Here is a 27,306-nt window from a genome sequence, read left to right as displayed (position 1 = left end):
ACAAGTTAAAAGAGAGAGAGAGAGAGAGAGAGAGAGAGAGAGAGAGAGAGAAGAAGAAGAAGAAGAAGAAGAAGAAGAAGCAGCTCTTGGCTCCTGACTTTGGATGGTCTCACGGAGCTCCATGGACGCAGGTGGGGGAAGGTGTGTGACTAAGGAATCATCAGCCTGGGGTCTTGTTCTGCAGAACAGGTGCAGGAATGTGGGTGACCCTCGGCAGCATGGAGGAGGGGGCTGCGGGAAGACACACTAGAGACCCAGGACAGGCTCAACAGTGAATCCAGCTCTGGTGGCTCTCCTTCCCTACCTGTCTGCTCTATCAGTGACCATGAGCTGAAAAGCACCTTGGCAGTTAATAACGGTGCCTCAGGAACACAGGCATATTGAGAAGGAAGAGGCAAGCTTTGGTGTGTGAGGGAGATTGCTGAAAGCCAACCAGCATGCAAACTGGAGCTGACACCACAGGCCAATGGCACTGCGGGCTGGCATGGACCTGGAATAGCTGGACATGCATGGGCTTCCGGAGGAGGCAGGGTTGGGGTGGAGCATCCACTGAGCAGCTAGTGGAAAACTGGCAGAACCTTCAAAAACTAAACATGGATCTGCCCTCATGACCTAGCAAATCCACTCCTAGAGATAGACTAAGGAAAATCAGGACTCACAGCCACCAAACGGCATGCAGCAGAATGTTCTTTGTAGTGTTATTCCTAGCAACACCACACTGGGCACAACCAGCCCAAGAACATACAAACCACAACACATTTCTGCAATGGAGAACTCCTCTGCAGTGGGGACACGCATGCCAGGACACACAACAGGAACACAGAAGAGCTCAGGCTTGGCATGAAGGCCAAGAACAAGCAACACTCAAGGGCAGCATTAGAATTCTGAGCAGAGGGAGAGACACAGATACCGCTCATTCGCTGGCTCACTTCCCAAATAGCTGCATGGGTCAGAGCTGGGTCAGCCTGATGCCAGGCGGCAGGAGCTTTTTCGGGTCTCCCATGGGCCCAAGCACCTGGGGTATCTTCTGCTGCTTTCTCAGGTGTGCATTAGCAAGAAGCTGGATTGGAGGTGGAGCAACCAGGACTTGAACCGGTGACCATGTGGGATGCCGGTACCATAGGTGACAGATTTTCCTGCTATGCCACAATGCAGGCCCCTTCCATCTAATTTCAGATTCAGCGGTGACAACTCTTTTTTTTTTTTTAACAAAACACAAAGAAACACACACACTGCACAAACCCATAAAGGATAGCCTCAGTTCCCAGCACACCGTGCATGCAGAACAGCAAGGCAGGCTGAGGGCAGTCAGGGTTGGTGCTGGATTCACACCAAGGCCTTCTGCAGCGTCAGCAAACAGGTCACAGCCTTCGAGTGCCAACTGCTCAGAGTAACCAGAAGGCATCCTCTGCCTCGAAAAAGCAAGAGCCTGTGAGGGATTAGATGAAAATGGTGCTTGGATAAGGGTAGTTCTTACTTTCTCTGGCCAAACCTCTGCCTGTGCGTGCTAGCATCCCAGACAGGCAGCAGTTCATGTCCTGACTGTCCCACTTCCCATCCAGCTCCCTGCTTGTGGCCTGGGAAGGCAGTCAAGGGCAGCCCAAAGCCTCAGTACCCTGCACCCATGTGGGAGACCCAGAAGAAACTCCAGCTCCTGGCTTCAGATTGGCTCAGCTCCAGCCATTGCAGCTACTTGGGGAGTGAACCAGTGAACCAGTGGATGGAAGATCTTTCTGTCTCTCCTTCTTTCTGTATATCTATCTTTCCAATAAAAAACAAATAAATCTTAAAAGAAAGAAAAAAACCCTCACAGTTTATATTCTTTATGACCGTCTTTTCTCCCATTTTTTTTCTTTATTTTTGACAATCTTTACATAGTTAATTATGGCACAAAGTTTCAAGGGCTATGGAAAAGTGGGTAAGACTATTATTTCCACATTGTTTTTTTCCTGTATCTGGGGTTAAAGGGGAGATAAAGGGAGAAGCCCTACCCAGTCTCCCACCCATCCCAGGTCCCTGATGTGGGCATGCTCCGAGGGTCTTGCTCAAGTGGTTTTGATAGTTTCACAGTTCTGAATTGCTGCCAATCTCACCATTCCCAGCACGATGAGGTTGCTGCAGAATCCACTGATTGACATAGTCCACCTTAGAGTCTCCGTTTGCTCAGTTTTTCACGGCCAACATGTGGCTGGGGTAGTTGATTGATTAGTTCTGTCCTCTGTTGTGATGCCAGGTATCCTCTGCAGGTTCTGACAGACTGCCATATCCTCCATGTGCAGCTGGTTATGCTCTCCACTGCTCCGTCTGAGCCTCTGGGGAGGCTCGGCTCTGGTGCTTGCACTTCATGGCAGACCATGGGTTCTGAGTCCAGCAGTTTGATTGGGGAGATCCCCAAAGACACTTTGTCTGAGGTGATCCCAGACCAGATTCTTGTGTGTACTTGCAAGTACAGGGCCTGGTGCAGTCCATTGCCCCAATCAGCTGTTGGTTGCAATTGCTGGGTCAGTTCTGGTTCCATTCCTGTCTTCCACTGGAACCAATGGGTGTTTCAGTCCAGCCTGATTCTATCCAGCACTCACTCAGCCCTCACATAAATCAGTGAGAGCTGCAGCCTAGCTGGAGAAACCCACAATAATCACTCCCCAGACCCGCCCCCTGCCCTGGTTCCCATGCTTGCCAGTATGCACAGCAGAGTAGTCTGGTCCAGTCTGTCCCACATCCCATTCAGCTCTCACACATGTAATGGGCATTGAAGCCTAGTTCAACCTAACCAACTCCACTATCCAGCCCACACACATGCTGTTGGTTGCCTTTTTGTCTAGCCACTCCTGCCCCTGTCCTGGTTTCCTTGCTCTCCAGTGGGAGTGGTAACCCAAGAGGGAGGAGCCCACTATTTCCCTTCTAGGCAACTCCCACTCCCAGATTATGCACTCTCCAGGTGGTTCTGGAATTCAACTTGACAGATTTAGCCTCCAGTGCCAGCCCCTGCCAGCTGATGCCGTGGCTAAGCCCAAACAACCCTCACCCACTCTAATTTTTGTTTGCATCAGTTGTAGCAGTCAGCCCAACCTGGCTTTTCCCTGATCTAGCTCACATGAGGCCTGTAGGTGTTGTAGCCCTGCCTGATCTGGTCTGCCCCCACCCCAGCCCACACTCTCCAGTGAGAGTGGTTGTCCAGCAGAGGATTATGAGGGTCTTTTCAATGCTGTGTTGGGACTGCAAAGGCTAGGTCTCCAGGGCATGCTGCAGGCCTGCCCAGCAGGAACCACCAATGTTTGCATCCTCAGGATGGCCCTCAAAAGGGGCTGTAACCAGCAGGAAGGGAAAGGCAGGGGCTCAGACACTGCCCTGGGGCCTCACACAGCCTCACACAGGTGTCCTTGGCAAGAGCACCCACTGATAACCGTCTTTCTCTGCGCTAAGTCTGCAAGTCCTGGCCCTCAGAGCACATGGTGAGTTAGACTCCTGCCCCATTGTTCCAAGAAGCCACTTGCCTCCTCCAAGGCTTTCTTCCCTCCTCCCAGCTCTGGTGGAGGTCAGCCTGCCTGCAGTCGGCAGTCCTAGAGATGTGCAATCCCTTTGTCCTCCTGCGGCCCACATATTCAGGCAAACTGAAGGTGCATCCTCTGGCCCTTTTAGCATCCTCTTCTAGAACCTGGCAGAGTGACGATCAGGCCCCTTTTGTCTCACAGTCAGAGCTCAGGGCCTAGCCAGGTCAGGAGGCACCTGGGAAGCCAGTCCACACTTCAGAGAATGAATGACAGTACGCTGCTGGAAGTGACCAAGCTGATTCTGGTACTGTGGGGTCCAGTATAACTCTATGAAAATGCCATGTCTGCTCTTCAGTGAAGAAGCTGGTTTAGAGTCTCACAGAAAACTTCTATTTATTTATTGTTGCAAAAAAAAAAAAAAAAGACACTTTTTTATTGCTGCCCTCATTTGTCAGCTAATTATTTTTCTGATAAACTCCAGCCCCAGTTCCATGTAATCCATCCCGTCTCCCGTCACGATTCCTGTAGGCAAAAGTTCAAGATGACCTCTAGATGTTTTTTCTATGAAAGGAATTGCTATGTACACACACGCATGCACACACACACACACACACACACGACTGGGACTCAACAGTTTCTTGTTCATGGTAGATGAGAATTAAGCTTGTATAAAGGTTGGGCTGAGTGGTCCTGGACTACAGACTCTGTTGCCTTGAATATACCAGTACCATTTGTTATTGACTCTGCATCAGGCTAAAATGAGTAAAATCTATTTGAAAGTATCTTGTTTGTTCTTTTTGTATTAAAATTCAACTATGGATGTATATGAAACAAAATAAATGGAGATGGTTTTTCTCCCACAAAAAAAAAAAATATTTTTATTGGAAAGGCAAATTTACAGAGAGGATAAGTGGAGAGAAATACCTCCTGTCCCTTCGTTTATTCCTCAAATGGCCACAATGGCTGGAGCTGAGCCGACCCAAAGCCAGGAGCTTCTTCCAGTCTCCCACGTGGGTGCAGGGTCCCAAGGCTTTAGGCCGTCCTCAACGGCTTTCCCAGGCCACGAGCAGGGAGCTGGATGGGAAGTGGAGTTGCTGGGATTAGAATCAATGCTCATATGTGATCCCAGCATGTTCAAGGCGAGGACTTTAGCCGCTAGGTCACCACGCTGGGCCTGAATCCCATTTTTCAAGGCTCTAATTGTTTCTCTCTAAAAGCTTTTACTATTCCTCATCCAACAGGATGCCTTGCTCCAAGACTTCTACACACATCTGGCTCCAGAGGCATCTGTGATAGGACATAAACGGTGCTGTGAGCACCTTGAGATCAGGAGTGCATGCCTTTGTGACACAAGGACTGTTGGCACATTGAAGGTAGTCAACGTCATATCAGACTGAGAGTTTTCTCACTTAGCTGGTATCAGTGACAAAAACGTCCAAGGCCCTACAGGGAAGTGAACAGGAAGTCCCTGAGTCCTCTGCCACACCTGGAGTCAGGCATGATCAAAGAGCACAGATAAGAGAGACACCATAGGCCTGGCAGCCTGGAAAGTCTTGTTTGCTTCTGTTCAAGATGTCCCTTTCCAAACACAGCATTGGCAGACTGCATGGCCAGCAGCCCTGGGACACATGAAGCCCACAGGGAGAGTCCAGGACTCCATCACTATTTTTTAACTGTCAACCTTGGTCAAGTCTAAACCTGCTGGTCTGGTTTCTCATCTGGAAGTGTAGACTGAGGAAGTCAAGGTACCCTTCAGCTCCAACAGGTGCTGCTAGACTCACATGAAACCCACGTGCCCCAGCCACTCACCCACAGAACAGGAACAGCAACAAGGCAGAACAGGCACTGCTGTTAAGCCTCAGCAAGCTCTGCCAATGTCCAGGGGGCCAAGTGAGGGCCAGATCCTTCCAAACATGGCCACAGAGCAGCCAAGGTGAGCACATAGACTACAAGCTCCACAAAGTCAGAGTTTACCTTCATATTCTCAGGCGTACATGGGTCGGCTGGCCACAGCCACCGCCAGCTGGAAACCCACCTCGGCCTGGCAACCCCAGCCCCCAGGAGCCTTTTGGGGGAGGAGTAGGCTGCAGGAGTTTGAAGAGAAAGTAAGCCCCAGTGACTACACGAAACACAGCACAGGAACGGCTGCCCATTAGAACATTTATTTCTCAGAGAGAAAATAAGTTTCCGACAGTTTTATTATAGTAGGTAAAATTAACTCTGGTATTCTTTACAGGCATAGAGTTTTCTCTGTTTATTACTTCTTATACCATCTGTTATAAACAACTCTAGAAAGCAAATAAAGTCACTTTCTACAATAAATAGAGCATCATGTGCTTCACAGCAGACGCGACAGAGACACGCAGGCCCCATGCCACAGCAGGATCTGAGCCGTTCTCGGCCTAGGAGAGTGTTTTTAAAAAGGAGACTGAGAGAGACTGGGAGGTTCAAAGAGACTGAAAAATAGACTAGGGAGAGAAGGTGGAGGGGTGGGGAGTGGAAGGAGGAGATAGATAGCAAGGGGGTGGGGGAAAAAAGCCCCGAGATCGTACAACACAGGTTAGACAAGGGTCACAGAGTCCACAGCGGACCAACTAGCTGGGGAGAGGGGAGACGCTGGCTCCTGGAGATAAACCACACTGTGTAGTCACACACTGGAGGACTCAGACAAGGCCAAGCAGAGGCCTGAATAATTTAGAACAGTATTTTACAATTATATACACCATGTTCTTCCCTAGCCACATGCTGGATTCTGCTTTTTATTATTGTACAAAATCCAAAAACCCGTCCTTTGTGTTATAGAGAAGTTTTGGTGGTTCCCTTTTAAACTCTGGCTCGTGTCCCAAACATATTAAGAAGTTGTGGTGGTTGGTTGGTTGTACTCTTTTTTAAAAAAGTTGAATGTGCAAAAATGGCAGTGATCTCCCCCAGTGACTTCATTTTGTCCAAAACTCCCCTATGAAAAAGTTAAAACAATTAAGAAGAACGTCAGGTTAAAAATCAACATGGCGATCAACAGCCTGCAACCTGGCCCTACAACTTTGGTGTTTCATTAAGAGGTGTAAAAAGAAAACGTCCAGGAAACGGACGCCGAAGCCTCCGAGAGGTGTGCTGCTCTGTCAGTCAGCATTCCCCATTCACAGTTTTGGTATCCTTCTACTGTTGAGAAAGTGAAAGGTGGGGAGGACTTCAAGAGAAAAGGGGATTGAGAATAACAGGGTTGTAATCCTTAGAGTTGGGATGCAAGAGCAGAGGCGGGCAGGGCAGAGAGATGCTGGAGGGCAGGCGTTGTGCCACCCACAGTGGGGAAGAGTGGCACAGAAAAGGGACAGCCCCCAAAGGGGCAAGGGAAGGACAGTCTTCACCCAATCCGCTCCACATCCAGATGAGCCGATGGACATTCACACCCAGCCTGACAGGTGCACCTGCCTCTCAGTCTGCCTCGAGGCAAGACAGGGCAAAGACAGGAGGGGCCCTGTTGATCTACAAGGTGCACCTGCACAGCCAGGTCTTGGCAGTCGGGTCTGAGGGGCGCTGTGCTGGTAGCAATGTCTGTTTTGGGGGAATGGTCTCTGCCTGCACCCTGAGGAGTCTGGCAGAGAGGCTGGCCTTCAGGGGAATGCGATATGAAAGGAAAAGACCAGCTTGGGCATGGTTCCCATCAGTTTGGCACAAGAGCAAAAGATAGGAAAAGAACATATGAGAGAGAGACAGACTGGCCCAGGTGCAGGGGATGGGACAGGAAGACGTGTGAAAATAGATGATAAGGAGAGAGTGGAGCTCAGGGGGATTGCCCACGGGACCCTGGCACATCCATCCACAGCATCTCCGGGATCACGGTCAGAACCTCGACCATCCTGAGGTGTTGGTAGTTGGGAGGGGAATAAAGAGGGCCAAACAGCCCCTCATGGAACTCAGGACTTCCTGCCTTCTGGGCCGGGTCCATTTCCTTGGCTGGGCTCCAGCCCCACGTTTCCACTTCTAACGGGTTCTTCAATGGACTATCCCGAGGGACCTTGGGTAGGAGTTTTTGGCACACAGCAGGCCTGCCAGGGGAACCATGTATTGGTTGAACTGAGGGCTGGCTCTTGGTAGAGACACGCCCAGTCCCTGGCCTGCCATGAGAGGGGAAAAGCTGCTGGCCATCCACCTGGCTGGGGTTGGAAGAGGCTTCCCTGGGTGCCTTGGACAGAGGCAGGGCAGGCGGATGCAGGCCCAGCTCTGCCCTCACAGGTAGCTAGAGGTGACGAAGGAGTGGGGCCCCCGGACTCGGCTCAGATGGATCATGGCACGGTCGTAGGCCACCTGCACAGACTTGCGAATGCTGGTCTTGCGGCCTTCCAGCATCTTGAGCTTGTCCACAGTGTCTTCCACACCCAGAGGTAGGACTTTGTCCCTTGGAAGCCACTGCCTGAAATGCAAGCACAGTGAAAAGCTGGACCACGGGGAGTCCCACCGGAGCTCTTCTACGCCCACCTGCCCAAGACTAGCCAGGCCAGGAGGTGGGGACAGAAGCTACCAGGAACTTGACGGCCATGAGGCCAGCATGAGACCTGTTTGGCAGCCAGATCTTTCTCTGAGCTCTGCAGAGGGTTCTCAGGGCTCAGGGATCACCAAGGGCCCATCTCTATATCCTGGGACTGGCCAATCCTGGTTCCTGCCTTGGGGAACCAGGGAGCTATAGCTGAACTGTGGAGCCAATACTGCGCTCTGCCCTCATTTCTGATGGGGCCTTCGCTGTATGGTGTTTCCCTGTAAAGCTCTTGGCATGACTCTACCGTGTAGCTGGCAGCAGCCTTCAACACTCCATCCTTGTACGTAGCCCAGTTCTGGCTCTGGGGTCTTTTTATTGATCTGAGCCTCGACTTTCTCATTTGTAAAACAGATTGTAACAAGGTTAAACGTGACTCCTGTATGTAGTAATTTATAAGGATCAGGAGAAAGCACTCCACAAATGGCAGTTATTCTTCCTGTGATCTTACTAGTCCTACCTCCTCACTCTACGGAGACTGAAGTGAGAGCTTCTCACACTGATGCCAAGAGTAGCTGTAAGGTATTTATGAACCGTGAATGGGTAAGCCCCTTTCAGTGGACACTGCACTGCCCAGAACCCAGTAGCACTGGCAGCCAACAGGCTGGGGCCTTGCCCAGGAAACATCTGCTAAGGGAGCTGCCTGGACCCAGGAAAGCTGCACCCAGTGACTAGCTGCCATGGGGGTACAGAGGCACAGCCCCAATTCCCAATAACCTCTAACAAACCACCCAGCTCTACATTGCCCCCAGGGATTGGGCTGGGACCCGTTTCAAGCACACTGGGGGTCAACACACATCCCTCCAACTGCCAATACTGTTCTCTCTTGCCCCTCTCAACCAAGCTCTCCCTGATAAGCTTCCTGTGTAAATCCCTAAGTCAGTGTTTCCCAGGGAACTCAATCTTGGCGATCTCTGTTACAGTAAGTCATTATTCCCACACACGGGCCAGCTAGCTGCTGTCAGGGAGGAGCTCCCCCTCACCTGGAGCCCCAACCCTGGAAAACCCTCAGCCACTTACCAGGTCCGCTTGTTGTCAAAGAAGAGGACAAGGAAGAGCTTCTCTCCAGCCTCTGCCTGTCTCTGCTCTCCCAGCTTCAGGACGTCCAGTGGGGGCACGGGGATGGGGACACCATTGTGCAGCAGGCCCTCCCGGGGCATCTTGGGGTCGATGATCTGGAGGCAGATATGGAGATGGGCACTCAGCGAGGGAGGGCAAAGTGAGCAGAGATCCCACCCCCTGCTGCAGGATCCACTGCTGAGGCACCCCACACCAAGGCCATGTGGAGGCTCAGTCCTGTAGATAGACACATGATGGAGGGGCTACCTCTGCTATGACCCTTGGCACTCTGAAATGGCAATGTTAACAGTTCCCTATCTTACTGTCCTCATCCTCCTACTCCTGCCCAATCAGTCCTTCTGAGGAAGGAACCTACACCCCAAACTACCAGACCCTAGAGTTAAAACAGAAGCAGCAGGAAGCCCTCATGCCCCAAGACTGCACAGGGCATCTTTACTGGCCATGCCAGATGGGCACATCCTTTTCTTCCGATGTCCTCAGAAATAAAGAACAGAGGCCATTCTTGTTGCTAACAAGCTCCCTTTCAGAACATTTTAAACTTACTTCAGTAGCCAGGGGCCTGCCCCAGGCAAGAAAGCTGTGCATCAGCAGGAAGGATGTCCTTCCAGTTGTATTGAACATGACCCTGGCTCCTGACCATCTTCCTACCTGACCTCAATCCTTCCTGGCTCAGGGCACGCCCCTCCCTTGGAGATAATAGCACTCAACCAGCAGCTGGCAAAGGATACAAAGGCACAGCCCCATTTCCTAACACCTCTGAGAAGCCACCCAGCTCCAGATACAGTGACACCTTCATGGTAAGATCAGAAAGGTGGTTGGGTGTATAGCTGGAAGACTGAGCTCAGAAAGGTGATGTAGAGGTGAGAATGATGCGATTGTAAACAAGGGCCAATGGGGGTGGATATTTTGAGGGCAGCAAGTGCAGTAAGGGCAGGGACTGAATCCACTTATTCAGACCTTTTCCTGGCCTCTGGCCCCTGTCTATCTTAAAACAAGGTGCTTGGCAAAATTCCTGGCAATATCAGCACAAAAGAATTCTCCAAGCTGATGAAGCACTTGCAGATTCCAAAGCTCTTTCTTAGGCATGCATCACCTCTATGCAAGCTCTTGCTGATGATGCTGGGATGTCTGCTGACAGGTGTCAGGAGGCAGAGGAAAATGGCAAGCACAGGAGGAAAATGCATCTGGTTCAAGCCATGAGCGGGAACAAAACCAGACTCCTGGACAAGGCTTGGGCTTGATTGCCCCATGCTTCCTACACAGACTCTGCTTCCAAAGCAGCTGGCTGATATCTCCATGGACAAAGACCACAAAGTCTTGGGAACTGACTGAGCAGGCCAACTTCTCCAGTGACTGAGTAATCTTAACTCCTCCACCTGGTCTCATGGGCCTCTCCTCATAATCAACTGCTCTGACTCTTTACCTCTGGGTGCCTGCCAACTTCACCACCTCCCTCTCCAGATAAGCAGCTGAGAGCAGGTGCTCCGGCTAAGGAAGGACCACCCCGACACCACCTGCTAGTAGCGCAATTTGACCAGGACTCTTATTTCTGTCCTCCACAACTGAAACTAAGAGTCCTGGTGATAACAACCACACAGCACCCTCCCCCAAAGCTTCCCGGATTACTAAACAAGACAGTGCGGCTACTCTGAAATGTTGTGCCTTGATGGTTCCTGCCTTGGGACGCAGGGTGTCTGCACAGGGTGAAAAACTTCCCTTCAAGGCAAAAGTAAGGTAGATAAGTCTGGCACATGGGGACAGCTGTCTCATATCAAAATAATAAACAATGGTTCATTCACTCCGTGAAAGCTAGAGGTACAATATAAAAAATGTTTTGTGATAAAAATTAAGTTGTTATAAACACATGCATATACTATTATTCACAACTTTAACGTGTGAGCAATAGAAGGAATGCTCAAAGCAAATGTGTCACACTGGTTTTTTCCCCCCTCTATTATTCTAAATCTTCTATAACATGGTGCATTATTTTCACCGAAAAAGAAAAATCTGCTTAAAAGACAAGCACCAACAAATAAATAAATAAACCAAAAAACAGAAAGATCAAAACTATATTCACTATGGATGCAAATACATATTAAAGTACATACAGGAAAAACTGGGAGAGCATACACACAGGCTGTGTTCAGGTGGTGGCTCAATTTTATTAGTCATGAAAGAAAATGTATGTTTAAGAAGGTAAATTAAAAACAACAACAACTTAGTTTTAGATTATCTTTCTCACAATTGTGAGGTTTAAAAAGAACCCAAGACCTGCATAGCCCGCATCAGTTCATTGTTGATCAAACTAGAGGTCCTGTCTGGCCCCTGGTAGTCGGGCAGGGCCAGGCCCAGATCTCAGGCTGCTGGACCCCGGTGTGTATTTTCACATCTGTGCCTGCTTAGGGAGGACAGAAGGCAGACTACAAGGTTTGCACAGGGCTCCTGCAGATGCTAGACTGTCTTTTGAACTCCCATTGTCTTATCTGTCCTAACAAGACAGCTCCTGCCCTCTAAAGGTGCCCAAGCATCACAGATGTGAAGGAGATTGGAGAAGCCCAGAGCTGTGTGTGTATGTCACAGGCAGGCATGACGCTTCGCAACCCTGGCTACAGATAATCTAGGAAGCCTTTCAGAAAAATATTCCCACCCTAAGAGTCTAATGTGATAGCTGTTGAGTGGATCTGTGTTGTTTTAAAAATTCTACAAAATGATCCAGACCAGTTCCTCAGGTTCAGAATCATTGGTGTCTTTCACAGCTGAGAAAGAGCTCTAAGAAATAACAAGGTGGTAGGAAAGGAATTTTTAGCTACTTATATTTTGGAAGCAATACAAAGCTAGCTACTATTGGTGGGAATATAAACTTTCAGGTAACTTGGCAAATTCTTTATAATTTTATATGGACTTTGCCCAGAAGGTACACTTCAGCATCCTTTCTAGGCGTGCACAATGGTAAGATTATGCCAACTGTTTATCACAGTGAACAGTTCACGGCAATCAAAGTGACCAGCTAGGGAGTGGTTAAAATAGAGTCCATACAACCAAAGATGATACAGTCATGAAAAATGATGCTGATGAAGAACATCTGAAGAAACAACAGATAATGGCATAAGACTTGCAAGTTCATGGTATGCTAAATGAAGGGAAAGTTAAAAACTGAACGTTGTCTCATATTTATGCATATTTGTGCATTTTAAAGAGGCTGGGTGGAGAAAGACCAAGTTTTCCCTGAGAAAATGGAACTGTGGATGATTTTAAATTCAGTGGCTTGGGATACAGATTTTAATATCAAGAATTTTGAGTTCTGGGCTCAAATTCCAATCTTGCCACTTTCAGCTAGATGATCCTATCATTGGTATCAGGTTTGGGTTTTTTTTCCCCCTGCAAAACAGGCACAACTTTACTTTCCTAAACAAATAAATAAGCAAAAGCTATCACAATCCTAAGGACTGAGGCCCATGCTGCAGTGTGCTGCATTAAAGCTGCCACTTGGAGCGCTGGCATCCCAGATAGCAGTGCTAAGCAGGTGTCCTAGCTACTCTGCTTAAGCTCCAACTTCTTGCTGATGCACCTGGGAAGGCAGTGAGAGATGTCCCAAGTGCTGGGCTCTCACAACTGCCCTGGGGGACCCGGATGGAATTCCTGGCTCCAGGATTCTTGGCTTGGTGCAAACCTGGTTGCTATGGTCCTTTGGGGGGAGTGAACCAGCAAACGGAAGGGAATTAAAGAGTGTCTCTCTTTCAAATAAAAAAAAAAAATTTCCTAAGAACTCCAGTTTTGGCATGCTTTTGGCCTATCTTAAGTGACCCCATTTGGGAGCCTTGCTGATTTGCCCCACCCAGGTTGGGAGTCGATCCCCCCTCCCATCTGCAACTAAGGGTACCCTGAGTCTCACTACTCTGTGCTGGCATGGTCAACCAGATTAGCCCCCAAAGCAAGGCAAGGGCCAGAGCGGCCCAGGGGAGGTAGGAGGATGGCGTCTGGGGCAGACTCACCAAGGCAGGGTAGGAAGGATAGCCTCGGCACTTGGCCCACACCAGCTCCAAGGGTTCCAGGTCTCCGCGGTCTTCAAAGGGCAGCAGGAGGCTTCTGCCTGGGGGTGGGGGAGGGGAGGAGACAGCTCGAAGGGGACTTGCAATGGTGCCCAGAAGACCTGCCTGTGGGCTCCATGTGACTGGGGCGGTGCAGGAACAGGTCAGTGATATACCCTCCACCCTTCCGTTGCCCTGCCCTTCCCTTTAAAGTCATTAGACCAGATCAGGGATCGGCAAACTCACTCTGTAAAGGGCCACACAGTTTTAGGTTTCATAGGCCACGGGGGTCTCTTAACTATTTAATTTTGTTGCTGAAGAAGCAAGACTATGTCTCAATAAAACTTTATTTTGGGGCATTGAAATTGGAATTTCATGTCACATTTACATATTATGAAATGTTATTCTTTTGATTTTCTTTTCAATCATTAAAAAAGTGACATTAAAAAAATATTTCTTGGTTCATGGGCCACACAAACACACACAGCAGGCCATAGTTCACCAGTATCTAAACTAGAATCCTGGGGTGGCTCTCCCTGGAAAAATGTAACTGTCTCATCCCTAAGGCCTCCAGCTCGGGCAAAATCACACACCACTCTCTGGGTGTCCCTGGGGGGACAGTCCTTGTGGCCGACTTCAGGAAGGACACCCCGGGAAAACCACTTGCTACAAGTCCTTTCCTGGTGGGGCTACCCTTGGCTATCTGGGTCACATGAGTGCACAGTCCTTGGCAGAGCCAAGGGGGGTCTTAGGGTCCTTCACCAGCCTGCTTCTGTTTCAATCCTGCTCTCAAAGTCCCCTACTACCATCCCGTGACTGCCACTCCCAAAGCAGGAACTGAACCTCTCGGGAGTACCCTTGGTTCTACACCCTGTAGGAGGACACTGTGACCCTAGAGGGTCAGAGAGCACAGGATTAGAGTTGATTGGATAAATTTACATGAGAACAACCATGAATGGCTACCTTTTGTATGTATACCTGATCGGACATCATTTGTATAAGAACAGTTGAATGGATAGTATGTGTATGAGAATACTTGGTGGAATATACAAGACGAAAGGAGTTCCAAACAAAAGCATAGAAACTGTTACTGGGTTTTGTTGATGAGCTCAATACTTCCTCCCTTATCCCGTATGACCCTCAGTGTATAAAGTCTAATGCCACTAATCAACTTCGGCTTTGACCATCAGTCAGGGTCCATGCGTGTTATCATCGGCTCCGTGCACCAAGTCCATCGCTGTGGGACACTGACAGCACCCTGTGCACAAACACGCAGGAGTGGGTACTCACAAGGGCTCTGAATGCCCAGGGGATCTTCCCTTTCCTTCCCCTAGCTACAAACTGGGAATGAAGAGGTGATCACACTCAACCAAGGAAAAAGGCCCAAATCTCAGAGATGGGAAACTAATTTCTAAAGAAACACTGTCATTTATCATTTTTTAAAATGCACTGAAATAATAAGGAGGTATTGTTTTGACCTTCCTGAATCAACAGCAATAGCAATAAAAAGGTAGCAAATCCAATACAGAAGGGACAGGCCGAGACGCAGCTGGCGCCATCACACGCTGCCCAACACAATCCTTTCAGAAAGTCACTTGGGAGGTCCACCTCAAGAGCCATTTAAAACAAAACAAAGCAAAAGACCATGAGTCATGTGCTCCAGTAAATTCCTTCCCTGGGAACTCATTTTTAAAAAATAACTTGAGAAGTGAATAAAGGAATTTTGAACAAAACTATGGGCTTATGATATTCTATATAATATTCTATATAATATTCAATGTTGGGAACAACTCAAATATCTAACACTAGAATGGATAAGTATACTAGAATGCACCGGTTGTTAGAAACATGGCTCCAATAGTATGAAATCTAGAAATATGTCAACGTGAGAAAAGTATGGGACAACAATTAAAAAAAAAAAAAAAAAACCAGACGTGTCTGTGCTTTGGGTCACTACTGTTAAAACTGCCTAAAGCAAACAGAAGGCAACATGAAGAAATGAAGACAGGGGTAAGGGGATTGAACTCTGGGAACTCAATGTTCTTTGCAAATGTCTTTATATGATTTTTAAAGGAAGGATTGAATGTCACCACCAGAAGCACAAAGTGTACCAAACCTTTCCTGGTCTTCTAGGCACTGACAATCACAGAAGGTAATGGAACAGAAAGGCACGCACTCATCAACACATATATAAGAAAGAAATGAATGCTTTGGGTAAACAAGGCAGTGGAGGAAATTAAGGAGGGAAGAAAAGGCCTGCTGCCTGTGTGTCAGATGGAAACTTCAAACTCAGGGCACCCAGAGTGTGCACAGGTGCACAAGGAGGGAGCCCAGAGAACAGCCCCCACTGACCCACCCACCCTGAGCACCACCCAGACCTTTCCTCCTCCTGGCTAGGCCCTGCTCCTTAGTCCCTTGGTCCAAGAAGACAAGATCCATAGAACTACAGGGTTATGTTCGTACTAATTAACTCGAGTGAGCACAGACAGTATCTATTAAAATAACAAAGGCACACCTCCTTCAGTTTAGCAGGTTCACTTCTATAGACACTCCGCATGGATGCAGAATGACCCATGCACAAGACTGCTCGCTGCAACACTGATTATAATAAATAAGTACAAACAATCCAGTGTTCTTCTTTCAGAGGGCTGGCTAAGCAAATGATGGAACTCCTAAATGAAGGGACACTAGATAGCCAATAAACAGAACAGAAGGATCTCTAAGACATGGAAGTACAAAGGTTCCTCAACTTACGATGGAGTTATATCTTGGTAAGCCATCAAAAACCAGAACAGCCAAACTACCACAAATCAGGATTGTTGTGTATCACTAACTGGAAGAAAAAAGATAGCTTAAGAGGCTATGTGCATGTCAGGCTCCTCAACTTGTGTTATTTTGGCTTGAATACATGATGACTTCTGGAAAGACATAAAACTGCCTACAGAGGATACCCCAGGGAGGGGACTGTTGGCTTTCTTCAGACACCCTTTTGTACCTTTATGGCTCCCGTTACCAGGGGCTTGTATTATATATTCAAATTTAGAATAAATTAAAAAACACAAAACCAAGAATACAAATGACCTGAGAATGAGGGCCATCTCCTTGCCCAGGGTCCGAGGCTTTGGGTAGCTCAGGGACCGGCTGTCCGTTCTGAGCCCCAGCAGTGCAGCGGCTTGCAGGGCCGGCTCCTTGGGAGGCCCAGTGCCCCCAGCTCCACCTGAACACTGCTCCTCACCTGAGCCATTGTAGTCAGAGTCTCCGTTCACACCTTCCAGGAAGGGCACTCGAGACAGGGCTGGCTTCCCACGGCTGCGTTTGGGGGGCATCAGACCACTACATACAGAGCAGGGAGAGAGGGGTGAAATGAGCAATTTCAGTGACTAACATGACCACTCTTGCTCTCCCATCTCTGACAGGAGTGGAGCTGCAAAAACCCGCAGGGAAGATGCTTTCTTACCTTCCCCTTAAAAACTCACACTAACCCACAACACACTGAACAGAAAGCTCCCATGAGGCTTTGAAGAATCACGTCACCCACATGGCAGCAGTCCGTCTGGTCCCCTGCTCAGGCACCCCGAGTTTCATAAAAAGGTCCCTCCAGCCACTTGTCAATCAAAGCAGCCTGACCATAGGAGAGGCCATCTCTCAACTCTGCAGTTCACATGGCTTCGTCTTTCAGAAACCAATCTATTTTTGAAGAATAAAAATTCATCTCTTTTCCAAATTTTCTATAATGGACATGTCTTACTTTCCAAATTAGAAGAGATATTTTTAAATTGGGAGGGGAAAAAAATGGTTGGAAATTTCACTTCCAAATGGTTTATGTGTGAAAATTTTCTTGGACAGAGACAGATGGATTTTTTTAAAAACTAAAAAGTACACCAACTTATTTTTCTTAACATGGCTACTGCAAAAAGGGAAAACATATATTAGACAAAGACTAGTAGCTAATAAGCAAAAAATGAGAATGGTGATACCACAACAATGGTACAACTAAGACCAACCCTAACCCATTAACGGTTTTTAAATAGCTCCCTGTAGGATTTTAACCTAGACTCCACCTCACCTCACAGGCCAGAAGACATGGCCAGGACTTTTCTCTAAGTTTTATATGTATAATCAATATGTATGTTGTCAACTAAAATACTGCTTGAAAGATAGATTGATAACATGCAGAAAAGTAGAAATACTTAAGAGCCTGGACAAGCAGCAGCCAGGGGTAGGAACTATTAGAGTTCTCCAAACTGACTAAATCATCTCATATACCAAGGAAACTCTGTGAACTGAAGGTCAACGAATCACAGTCCTTCAGTTAACCAGTGGTTAGGGTGAAATCTTTTTTCCATGCTAGTTAAAACTAGAACTTGTTCAGGAAAATATAAAATGTGCCCAATGCACCTTGAGGGTTCAGTTTGTAATCGCCCTACAAATGACTGTTAACAGGCTTAGTGCTAGTTGATTTTATCAGGGAAATCTTCTCAAACCATTCACACCATGAGTCTATGAACACACCTTCCAATACATCATCAGGTTAGGGCACAGCCATGGGCCCTTTAGAGCCAGACTACCCGGGTTCAAAACCCAGCTCCTCTCCTCATTGGCTCTGCAAACTTGACCAAGTTCCTTCTGTGGTGTAGGTTCCCCACACGAGACTGGAACGATTTAATGGACTATTACAAAGGAAGCACTCCGTACAGCATATTTATCATGTGTTCAATAAATGGCATTTGTGGTGACTGGATGATGGACAAAAGGTTTTAAGGTGTTGAAGTGTGACAGACTACTAGTGTTTTATTCTTGAATGATGAGGTCAACAAAACAGACAGGGTCTCCAAACTCGATCTGCGTGTTCCTTATATGTTGAAAGGGCGCAACTGACTCAGTTACAGGCTCCATCTCAGCCTTCTCTCCCAAGTTACCCAGGCCCTAGTGGACATCCCAATTTATAATATTCTTGTCAACTAGTTTAACACCCATCCCTCTTCCTAGAAGGTAAGCTCTGTGAGAGCAGACTTCTCCTCAGTACTCAGAATGCCTGGAAAACAGAAGGTGTTTCATTATCAGTAGCTGAAACTGACCCACAGAAAATGGGTGCAGCCTCAAAGCCTCAATCCACTCAGGAAATCATCAGAAAAGATAAACCCAAAGGTCCAGTGGGGAAAGCCTGGTGGGTGGCTAGTGACCCATTCTTCCAAGGTTATTTCTAATTCTGGGATTATGATGCCAGTCTAATAAAAAAGATCTTCCTTTGCACAATTACTTCTATCCACAGTGCTGGGGGGCACGGAGCAGTGTGGCGGGTAGAATCCTGCAGTTGGAGCTTTAAAGCCCTGATATCCCACCAGTGAGCACAAGGTTAATGAGGTATATTCACTCAGTGGCTTTGTTCCTGAGCAGAGAATCAAGAGGAATCAGGGGCACAGGACTGGAGTTCTGCAGAAGGGCAAGCACCCCCTTGGTCAGCAAACTGACCACAGCGTGGCTGGCTCACTTCTCGTGACTCACAGGCGGGAGCAGCGCCATTTGTGGGGTGAGAAGGGGACAGTCATGGGCTCGAGGGGGACAGTTTGGTGGCCCCACTTCTGCCCTAATACCAATAGGACAGACTTCCAGCTACCTTGTATTTGAAGGGAGTTATGAATTCCAAACCATGAGCAGATTGGAAGCACCCTGCAAGATTCTGCAATCTCTGCCTCTTTGTCTAGGCCAAGTAACATTTTTTTTTCCTATCTACTTTCCCTGCAGTTTTGGAGGCTTCGTCAGGGAGGGAGAAAGCTAGAGTAATTCTGAGACTTTTTTGTGTGTCAGGAGGGAAAATCTCTTACAGGCCAAAAATGAAACCAGTCCAGGTAGGAAGGCAGTTAGGAGTTCCCTGTAGACCCAAGAGCCAGGGTGGAGTGAGCACCTAACAGGACATGCTAAGCCTGCCCTGGAAGGGCTTCAAACATCAGCCTGCGGTCCTTCTAGCCTATCCTGGGCTCATTTACTCCTTCGCTCTAAAACCAAGACCTATTCAGCAGTCTTGTGGAGCTAGGGCATTAAATAAAATGCTGGCTTTTGGGACCTGTCGTGTCTAAGTTCTCTCTAAGGTCTCTCACTTCCAGGAATTCCTCTTTCCCTTGTGCCTTGCAAAACACAGGACATGAAGCAGGGACTCAAAAAAAAAAAAAAAAAAAGTTGGAAGAACTAGGTTTCTGGTCTCAGGAATCTTTTTTTCACGTAAAACAAGGAGAAAAGAAACCCAATCCTTATTAGCAAAAAGCTGGCAGAAGAGCTGTGATGGTTCTTTTGGTTTTTTTTTTTTTCTGAATAAGACCAGTTCTAAATTTCCTACCTGCTCATTTCCTATCCTCATACCTCCTGTAAACGCCTTTGCTAGCTATCACGCCCCAAAAGATCAGGGGCAAAACCATGTCTGTATAAGTTAGATTAGTTGTGTGTGTGTGTGTGTGTACACACACAATGGGCAAAAGGAGATTCTGTAGTCCCCACACCCTAAAGTCCAGATGCAGCCCACAAGCCCTGCAAAGCATCAGGACACCTCTCAGATCAGACCTGAGAGCCAACAGTCACCCTGTTTCCTAGGATGACTCTGGTGTTAAGGACCAGAGGCCTCAGGAAAAACCAAAGGGAGGAGGCCTCAGGAAAAACCAAAGGGAGGAGGTGGAAGGGAGAATAAAGGGAGAGTTGGCAGAAATACTGGAAAAGCTTTGGGAACAAGTGTTCTTACCTGCAAGCTTCAAATGCCAGTCCACCACTGAGACCCAAACTACACTCCGAGTCAGATCCGCTTTCGGTGTGTTTGCCAAAGCCGTTGGTCATGCCTGCCAAGGACACACACAGTGAGCCTGAGCGCCTGGAGCCCCTTCCCCTGACAACGGGCTACAACATGAGGCAGCTGCCTCAGCAGGACTGTGTAGAGAGAGGGCTGGAGAAGAGCGATGCCCCTTTCCCCTGGGGAAAATGGGCGTTGGACAGTAGAGAGAGCCTACCAGAGCAGAGACCCTGGTGTGAGCGAGGGGCCACGTTCCTTCCCATGCTTCTGCTCTACCCTTACGGAAATGCAGCACCCAGTTGACTACAGAGCTCCTGTCCTTCCGCTACAGATGGAACTACGGGCTGGCTCATGAGCCCTGGTGGGATCCACTCACAGTTTCAAACCTCAGTCATCAAGGAGTATTCTCTGTGACTTTAGGGGCCTACCTACCTTGTCTCCTCAGATAAACACTCTCACCCTCTCCATCACTCAGTTGGCAACAGCCAGCTTTGCTTTTGGAGACGGTACAAGAACATGATACAGGCTCTGTGTCAGCCTCACCCTCAGGTATCTGGCAGGGCTCATTAGGGGTGAGAAGACAGGGAGACTTCTTAGCACAATTTCACTAGAGCAGAGCTTCCTGGGTACCCTCGCTCTGGGACTCGTGAGCGAGAGTCAGAACCCAGGGTTCTGGGTGGACTCTGAGGTCCAGGACCCGTTTTCTTAAGCCTTGGCCTCTCTTCCCGTGAAGATGACTTCTTTTTCCTTGTGGAGAGTGCTCTTCAGCATGAATAAGAGGCCTGTTTATACCTGACACCTTCAAAGGCAAGTGAAGGCTGGTCACCCCAGGGAAGTGATCTTACTGTGAAAGACGTCAGCTCTACAATCTAATTTCTAATCACACTCAAGTCCTACTACTCTGACAACTGAGCCAAGAGCAGTGAAAAGATGGGTGAGCCAGACACCTTATTGGAGTTGGAAATTACAGACATGCTGGCCAGAATGTTGTTGAGGGCAGGTGTCTGAGCCAAGGTGTCTTTTCTTTGACCTGGCTCTGTCTCTAACATTAAGGCCCCAATTTAAATTGGTGAAGCCAGTCAGCTGTGCCTCACCTATAAAAGATTAATGTTTTCATTTGCTGTGAGATTCAATTAAGTTTGTGCAGAAGCATTCCTAGGTACCATGAAGCATGAACAATGGGTCTGGTTGGGTAGGGGGAAGCACTCAGCAATATCATAAAAATCCCCCAGCAGTTGACTCCCTTGGACAGGATGGGTCTGATGTTTAAACTTGCTCCCAATAGCAGGAACTTTCATTTTTCATGCACAGTATTCTCTGTTTTTTTGAGCCAGACAGAACTGACAGGATGACAAGAGCGCCTATCCTCTATAGATAAATGCCAAGTGTTCTATGTGGGCCACTTCTAATTCTGACAGCCTTGCTTGCTATCACTTGCTTCCATAATGGGCTGAAATAAAAGAACAGGCTCAGAAATGTCAATTCATTTTCCCCAAGTTACACAGCTGGTGAGAAGTGAACCCAGGGAGATCTTACTCCAGTCCTCAAGGGCCTGCCTCTATATACCAATGCTCTGCCCTCACACAGGGAGGCTTGTGCCAGATGGGGAAGGTGCTTTAGGCAGGAAGAAAAGTCAAGTGTTGGCCACATAGCCCAAGGCCACAACATCAAAGCACAAGAGAAGGGAGAAAGGAACAAAAGCCAAGAGCAGCCCAACCTACCAAACAAGCTGGTCTTCCCTATCCCACCAAGACTAAACAGCTGTCTGGCACTCAAGACTGTCCACAGCTGGACCCATCCCACACATTTAGCCTTGGCTGCTGTGGCCTCAGGAAGCCCCTCTCCACAACCTTCCTCAGAGCCTGTCGTCCCCTGAATCCCACCCTAAAATCACCTACCCCATCCATCTGTTCCTTTCCATTCTACCCTCATCCTGTACGATCAACTTAGGCCCTGTCTTCTCAGGAAGCCTTCCAAACTTCTTCCCTGAACACCTGGAATAGAGTCACCTGACACTTAACTACAAACTTCATTCAGCACCGTGGTTCCTCTGCCCCTTAGAAGAAGCCACCTTGTTTCCCTGCTAGACTATGGACACCTCCAGAGCTGGAACTGAGTTTGACTCACTATCCATTAGTGACCAGCTGGTGCTGGGCATGCAGGACTCATGAGTGACCAAACCCCCATTACCTACTTCTGAGACCTTGTCTCTCTCTTACCCCAGCTCTATCCTCTGCTGCAACCATACTGGTTCCCCTGCTTGTCCCACCTCCTGGGCCTGTGCGCATACTTTGTGGAGGGTTTCCCCCCCAGACATACAAACAGTCCATGTCTTCCAATTCCTTCAGATCTTTAGTCAGAAGTCAGCTTCTCAGATCTCTCTGTACCACCACCCCTGCATTCCCATCCTTCTCTAGTGGATTTTTCTCCAAAGCGAGGACATTTGCTTTTATCTGTTTTCCCTACTGGAGAGATTTTTGTCTATTCTGTTTAATGACTTCCCACCACCAATCCCAGTGCCTAGGATAGTGCCTGTTATAAATAAACGACAAATGGTCTGAATAAAGGTAGGAACCATTTTACCAAAACATCTTTGCACACCCCTAAGCACTGAAGTGCCAAGACAGAGTCTGGCCTTCTGAAAATACTTCCTCAGAGACCCTTTCCTACGCCACAGCTCATGTGCCAGGTCCAGCTGTGAGCTTAGAGCCCCCAGAGCTACTACAGGGGTCATCAGGGAGATGGGCAACTGGGGAAAGTGCTGGCAGATAAGGCAAAGCAGGAAAGCAGGTGAGAAGGAGTGAGAGAAGTCACAGGCACGGTCACCTGTCTCTTCCTCCTGCTGGGGGGACCTCTCCCCTTCGCTCTCACTACAGCTTCCGCTTCTCGGCCGCTTCCGGGAGTGATGTTCGTCCTCTGTACTGGCTGGAGAGGCAGGAGAGCCCGCCATCCCATGGTCCTCGCCATTCTCCAGGGCCCCATCTGGACTCCTTGGCAGCTTAACCCCATTTTTGGCCTTCTTGAAAAGGATGGACGTGCGGCGGCCTACACCACTATGCAGGGCACCAGGGGGGGAGTCAGGGCCCATGAGGGACAGTCTGTTGATTCCATTGTCACTGAGCAGACGCTGCAGCGGCTCGTTCCCTAGCTGCAGAGGTGACTTTTCCAAGAGTTCATCTTCTTCCACCTTTCTGGCCTTGAGGAATCGGCCTGGAAGTTTACTATCATTGATGGGTTTCAGAGTTGGGGGGTCCGGGGGAGATTCTTGCTCAGACAAGGAAGGTGCAGGCCCAGTAGGCTCCAGGGTTGGTGGGGGAGGCAGTCTGGAGTCATCTGTTAGAGAGAAAGAGAATCTGCTTGAACATTTTAGAAATAGTCTGCCGGGGCCTGGCGGCATGGCCTAGCGGCTAAAGTCCTCGCCTTGAATGCACCCGGGATCACATATGGACGCCGGTTCTAATCCTGGTGGCTCTGCTTCCCATCCAGCTCCCTGCCTGTGGCCTGGGAAAGCAGTCCAGGACAGCCCAAAGCCTTGGGACCCTGCACCCGTGTGGGAGACCCGGAAGAAGTTCCTGGATCCTGGCTTCAGATCGGCATAGCATCGGCCATTGTGCTCACTTGGGGAGTGAATCATCGGATGGAAGATCTTCCTCTCTGTATATCTGACTTTCCAATAAATAAATAAATCTTAAAAAAAAAAAAAAAAAAAAGAAATAGTCTGCCACCATAAGGCACATGCTGATAACCAAGGACCAAAAGCATCGGCTGTTATAAAGCTTGAGATACATCTCTTGTCTTGGATCTGAGGCTAGGAGGAAAGGCTCGAGTTTTTCTACATTAATAGTTTGTAGTTATAGTTATGTATGAAAACCACCTAGGAAGTTTCTTTAAAATTCCAAGTCTAGGCCAACTAAAGCCAGATCTTTAAAGATAGGTTGTTTTGTCTCCTTACCTACCATCTTGAAACTATTAAAAATTTGGACTTCCAAGCCATCACCCAGACCTGCCCATCACAGTCAATACTGCCAGAGCCCATTGGGGAGTGTAGATACAGGAGTATGGCAACTGCCACATGGGGAGCTGGGAAGAGTCACAATGGACACACAGCCCTCTAATGCCAAATGCAATCTGCCAGCCAAGCATTTTCTGTCAACCTAAAATAAAATGGGGCCATGCCTTAAAATGTGGGCCCCTATCTTACCAGACTTACTCAACATTTTAGACTATGTGGGTAGCAAGCCTTCTTAGCCAAGCTTCAGGCTCAGTTTCAAGAGCAGATAGGAAACAACTGTGTTCTCAGAGAAGTGGGGATGCTGGGTTTATGAAAGTCACTATCCTAGCTATAGTACAGCCTGGCCTCTCTGCTTGGGTTAGGCCCATAGACCCAGCCAGCTAGGACAAAACCCTTGGAGCAGTTCAAGAGTCCATACCATCCTTTTGGTCTTGTCTTCTCTTGCTATCCCCTATTCTCTAACCTAACCTATGGAAGGCTGATGTTTAACTGGTATGTATAATACCAAGTAATTACAAACAGGGTGCAAAATACTGAAAATATTTCTTACCTGGCAACAACCAGGTTCCATCACCCAAAACTTTCTGAACCTCCCCACAGTTTGGCAACTAAATATTCCTAACAGGAGCCCAAACCAACACAACAGTCTATACACTTTGACTGGTGGTTAAATATTTTAAATACAACGCCTGAATCAATGTGGAGGGATAGCTTCTGCTTACCCACAAGTGTCAAACCTAAACTTAAGAAAGAAATGATATAGATATATATATAAATTAAATAAATAATACTCCCAATACAAGATGTCAGCTTAGCCTTCACTCTAGCCCCTGCCTGCCCGTTCCTTTCTCTCACCTCTGTCCCCATCATCTTCTGGTTCCTCCTGCAAGGCCTGCTCCAGCGCAGCTGCTTCGCCTTGGGGTCCTGTGGGCAGCTCCCCATTGGACACTATCTTGTTCAGCAATGGTGGCTGCGGTGGTGGTGGTGGTGGCTGTGCCAGCTTCTGCCGAAGGGCGTTGATCTCTCGACGCAGCAGGCGGACACGGCGGGTACGGGCCCCACTAGACCGCATGGCACTCACCAGGTCCAGTTTCTCCAGCAGCTCCTTCAGCTGCACCTCTGGGGACAAATGGGCCCGGTTCTCTGGGATGAGGATGTTGTCCACTGCCAGGAAGAAGGGGGGACAGAAGGGGCTGAAGAACCTGCCCAGCCCAGGGCAAGGCAAGGGGGCTGAATCCTTTGGATCCAAGTGTCACTGTGGGGCTTTGGCCTGAAACACCACTGCTCAGGATGTGGCCAGAGGGACAAGGTCAGGACCAGGGAGTCAGCTGCAGGAAGCAGTTCACATTCACAATTAGGGGCTTCCCTGGAGCAGGCATGAGATGGCTTGGCAATCCCCTGGCTTGAGTGACTGTTTGCCAGCTGCCACCAAGAAGCAGAACCCAGGGACACGGAGGATGTGGGGCTCAGAAGCAACTCTATTTTTCTGGTCCTCCACCTGCACTTTTCTGAAAGAGCCAGACACACACAAGCCCTTCAGTGCCCCCTACCCCAAGCTCCAATACCATCCTGAGGGTATCCAGGAGAGGAAGAACCCTGGTAAGGCTTCAGCTTTTCAAATAGTGAACGCCTGCTTTCTCTCTCCTACCCTTCTAGAAATGCTCGGTGCATTAAGACTTTAATCCTTGGAGTTATTCCAACTACAAGCAGATATACCACAATCTGCAATTACCCCCAGTTTTGCTCCGACTCAGCCACAAGGCCCACCCTGATCCCTAGTACACAGGGCTCTATCCCTGTTCCTCCTCGCATTCCCACTCTTCCCCATCAATCCCAGCTTCTCACCGTCTTCCCAGGAGAAGCGGTAGAAGTCCTCCAATTTGGGTGACTCGGGCAGGTGGGTGCCCCTCTCAGGGTCATAACCGATGTTCTCTGCCTGCCGCCGCGCATGCCGCAAGATGGCCCCTCCCAGATCCCGTAGACGGACAGCTGCCCGGTGGAAAATTGTGTCTTTAGCATTATACTTCATGCAGTTGGTAACTATAAGGTTAAAGTCCTCCTCAAACTCTTCCAAGGTGCGGTACAGGTGGGACTCCAGCTTCCGCCTCATAGTAGAAAAATCCATTGGCTTGGATATGAATTCCAGGTAATCTGGAACCTAAACATATAAAACCTGTACAATTACAACAACCATTTACTAGCCAAACAGACGCACCCTTCACCAGCAATCTTGGTCTTCCTGTGTTGTGGGCTGGCTATACTGTGATCACTCAAGAGCTCCAGAGGCCTGGCCCACCATGGCCTACTGCTGATCCCTCACCATGGGCAAATCCACTACCAGCTTTGCCAGACTCCCCCCACTCCCAGGTTTGTACACCTATTACTCATTCCCCTGCTGTCCTAATCAGGTTCCAGTTTCTAATTCAGGATGGGATCATTGCTTGGGACGCGGCGGAAACTTGCCTCACTGAGGTTGACGGGTTCGGCGAAGATATGTGCAGGATCCTTCTCCTGCAGCAGGTCCAGTGTTGTCCTCAGCAGTACATTGAATGGCATCAGCTCCAGCTCCATCGCAGCCTGCTGGATCTTGACCTGTGCAGGAGGTGGGCACAATCAGGACATCCCCTGCAAAGAGGCACTGAAAACTTGTCTTGGTAACTTGACTTTTACCAATCATGTACAACAAAGTTTCACCAGCTACCAAGCTGACCAGTAAGTACCTAAGGAGCCAGCATAACGACCAGGAATAATAATACCAACGGTGCAATGGTTTCAAAGTGTCCCCAGAGGTTGTTATGATGGCATGGCAGGTTAAGCCATTGCTTATGATGCCGGCATCCCCTATTGGTGCTGGTTCAAGTCCCAGCTCCTCAAGTTCCAATTCAGCACCCTGCTAGTGGGCCTGAGGAAGCAATGGAAGGTGGCCTGAGTGGGCCCCTGCCACACCAGTGGGAAACTTTCAGGGAGTTGTTGGCTCTTGACTGTCCTGGCCCAGCTCTGGCTGTTACAGTCATTTGGGGAGGAAACTGACAAATAGAAGATCTCTTTCTGTCTCTCTCTATAACTCTTTCAAATAATTTGTTTAAGCCACAAAGGAAAGTGTCTGCTCAAATTTCATGTGCTGGAACATTAATTTTCAATGCAAGTGTTAGTAACTAGAGCCTTACTGGAAGGAACTAGAATCATGAGGCCCATGTGGAGAATTAAGGCTGTTCTCATGGAGTAGCTTCATCTCTCTCTATTTCTCACACACATGCACGTGCACACATGGGTGGCTTTGTTACACACACAAGGAGGTAGCTTTGTCTCACACACACACACACACACCCGTCTTCTGTACACTCCCTTGTTCTTCCACTTAACTACCTTGGGCTAATCATCACAAAAGC

The 27,306-nt window shown here is 48.5% G+C and overlaps 1 protein-coding gene across 2 annotated transcripts in view; it reads right to left on the bottom strand.

Annotated features, from left to right (window-relative positions):
• Window positions 1-5,637: 5,637 nt before the first annotated feature.
• The window catches only part of BRPF3 (bromodomain and PHD finger containing 3), a 33,898-nt gene continuing 12,229 nt past the window's right edge, over window positions 5,638-27,306 (bottom strand). Inside the window, exons 5-13 of one of the 2 annotated variants that reach the window (XM_040983256.1) lie at window positions 26,381-26,509; window positions 25,763-26,075; window positions 24,773-25,081; window positions 22,732-23,238; window positions 19,861-19,954; window positions 16,366-16,463; window positions 13,095-13,192; window positions 9,043-9,197; window positions 5,638-7,902 (exon numbers count right to left, since the gene is read on the bottom strand). In XM_040983256.1, coding sequence (XP_040839190.1) covers window positions 7,719-7,902; window positions 9,043-9,197; window positions 13,095-13,192; window positions 16,366-16,463; window positions 19,861-19,954; window positions 22,732-23,238; window positions 24,773-25,081; window positions 25,763-26,075; window positions 26,381-26,509 — 1,887 coding nt within the window. In that variant the 3' untranslated portion in view covers window positions 5,638-7,718. Of the gene's footprint in view, window positions 7,903-9,042; window positions 9,198-13,094; window positions 13,193-16,365; window positions 16,464-19,860; window positions 19,955-22,731; window positions 23,239-24,772; window positions 25,082-25,762; window positions 26,076-26,380; window positions 26,510-27,306 lie in introns of those variants that run through there. The other variant, XR_005884194.1, reaches the window with a different exon arrangement.

Source organism: Ochotona curzoniae, unplaced genomic scaffold (assembly GCF_017591425.1).
Source record: "Ochotona curzoniae isolate NIBS_2020 unplaced genomic scaffold, NIBS_Ocur_1.0 contig_3819, whole genome shotgun sequence".
In the NCBI taxonomy this organism is placed as follows: Eukaryota; Metazoa; Chordata; class Mammalia; order Lagomorpha; family Ochotonidae; genus Ochotona; species Ochotona curzoniae.
Note: the sequence above shows the minus strand (reverse complement) of the source record. Positions and strands in the feature narration are given on the sequence as shown.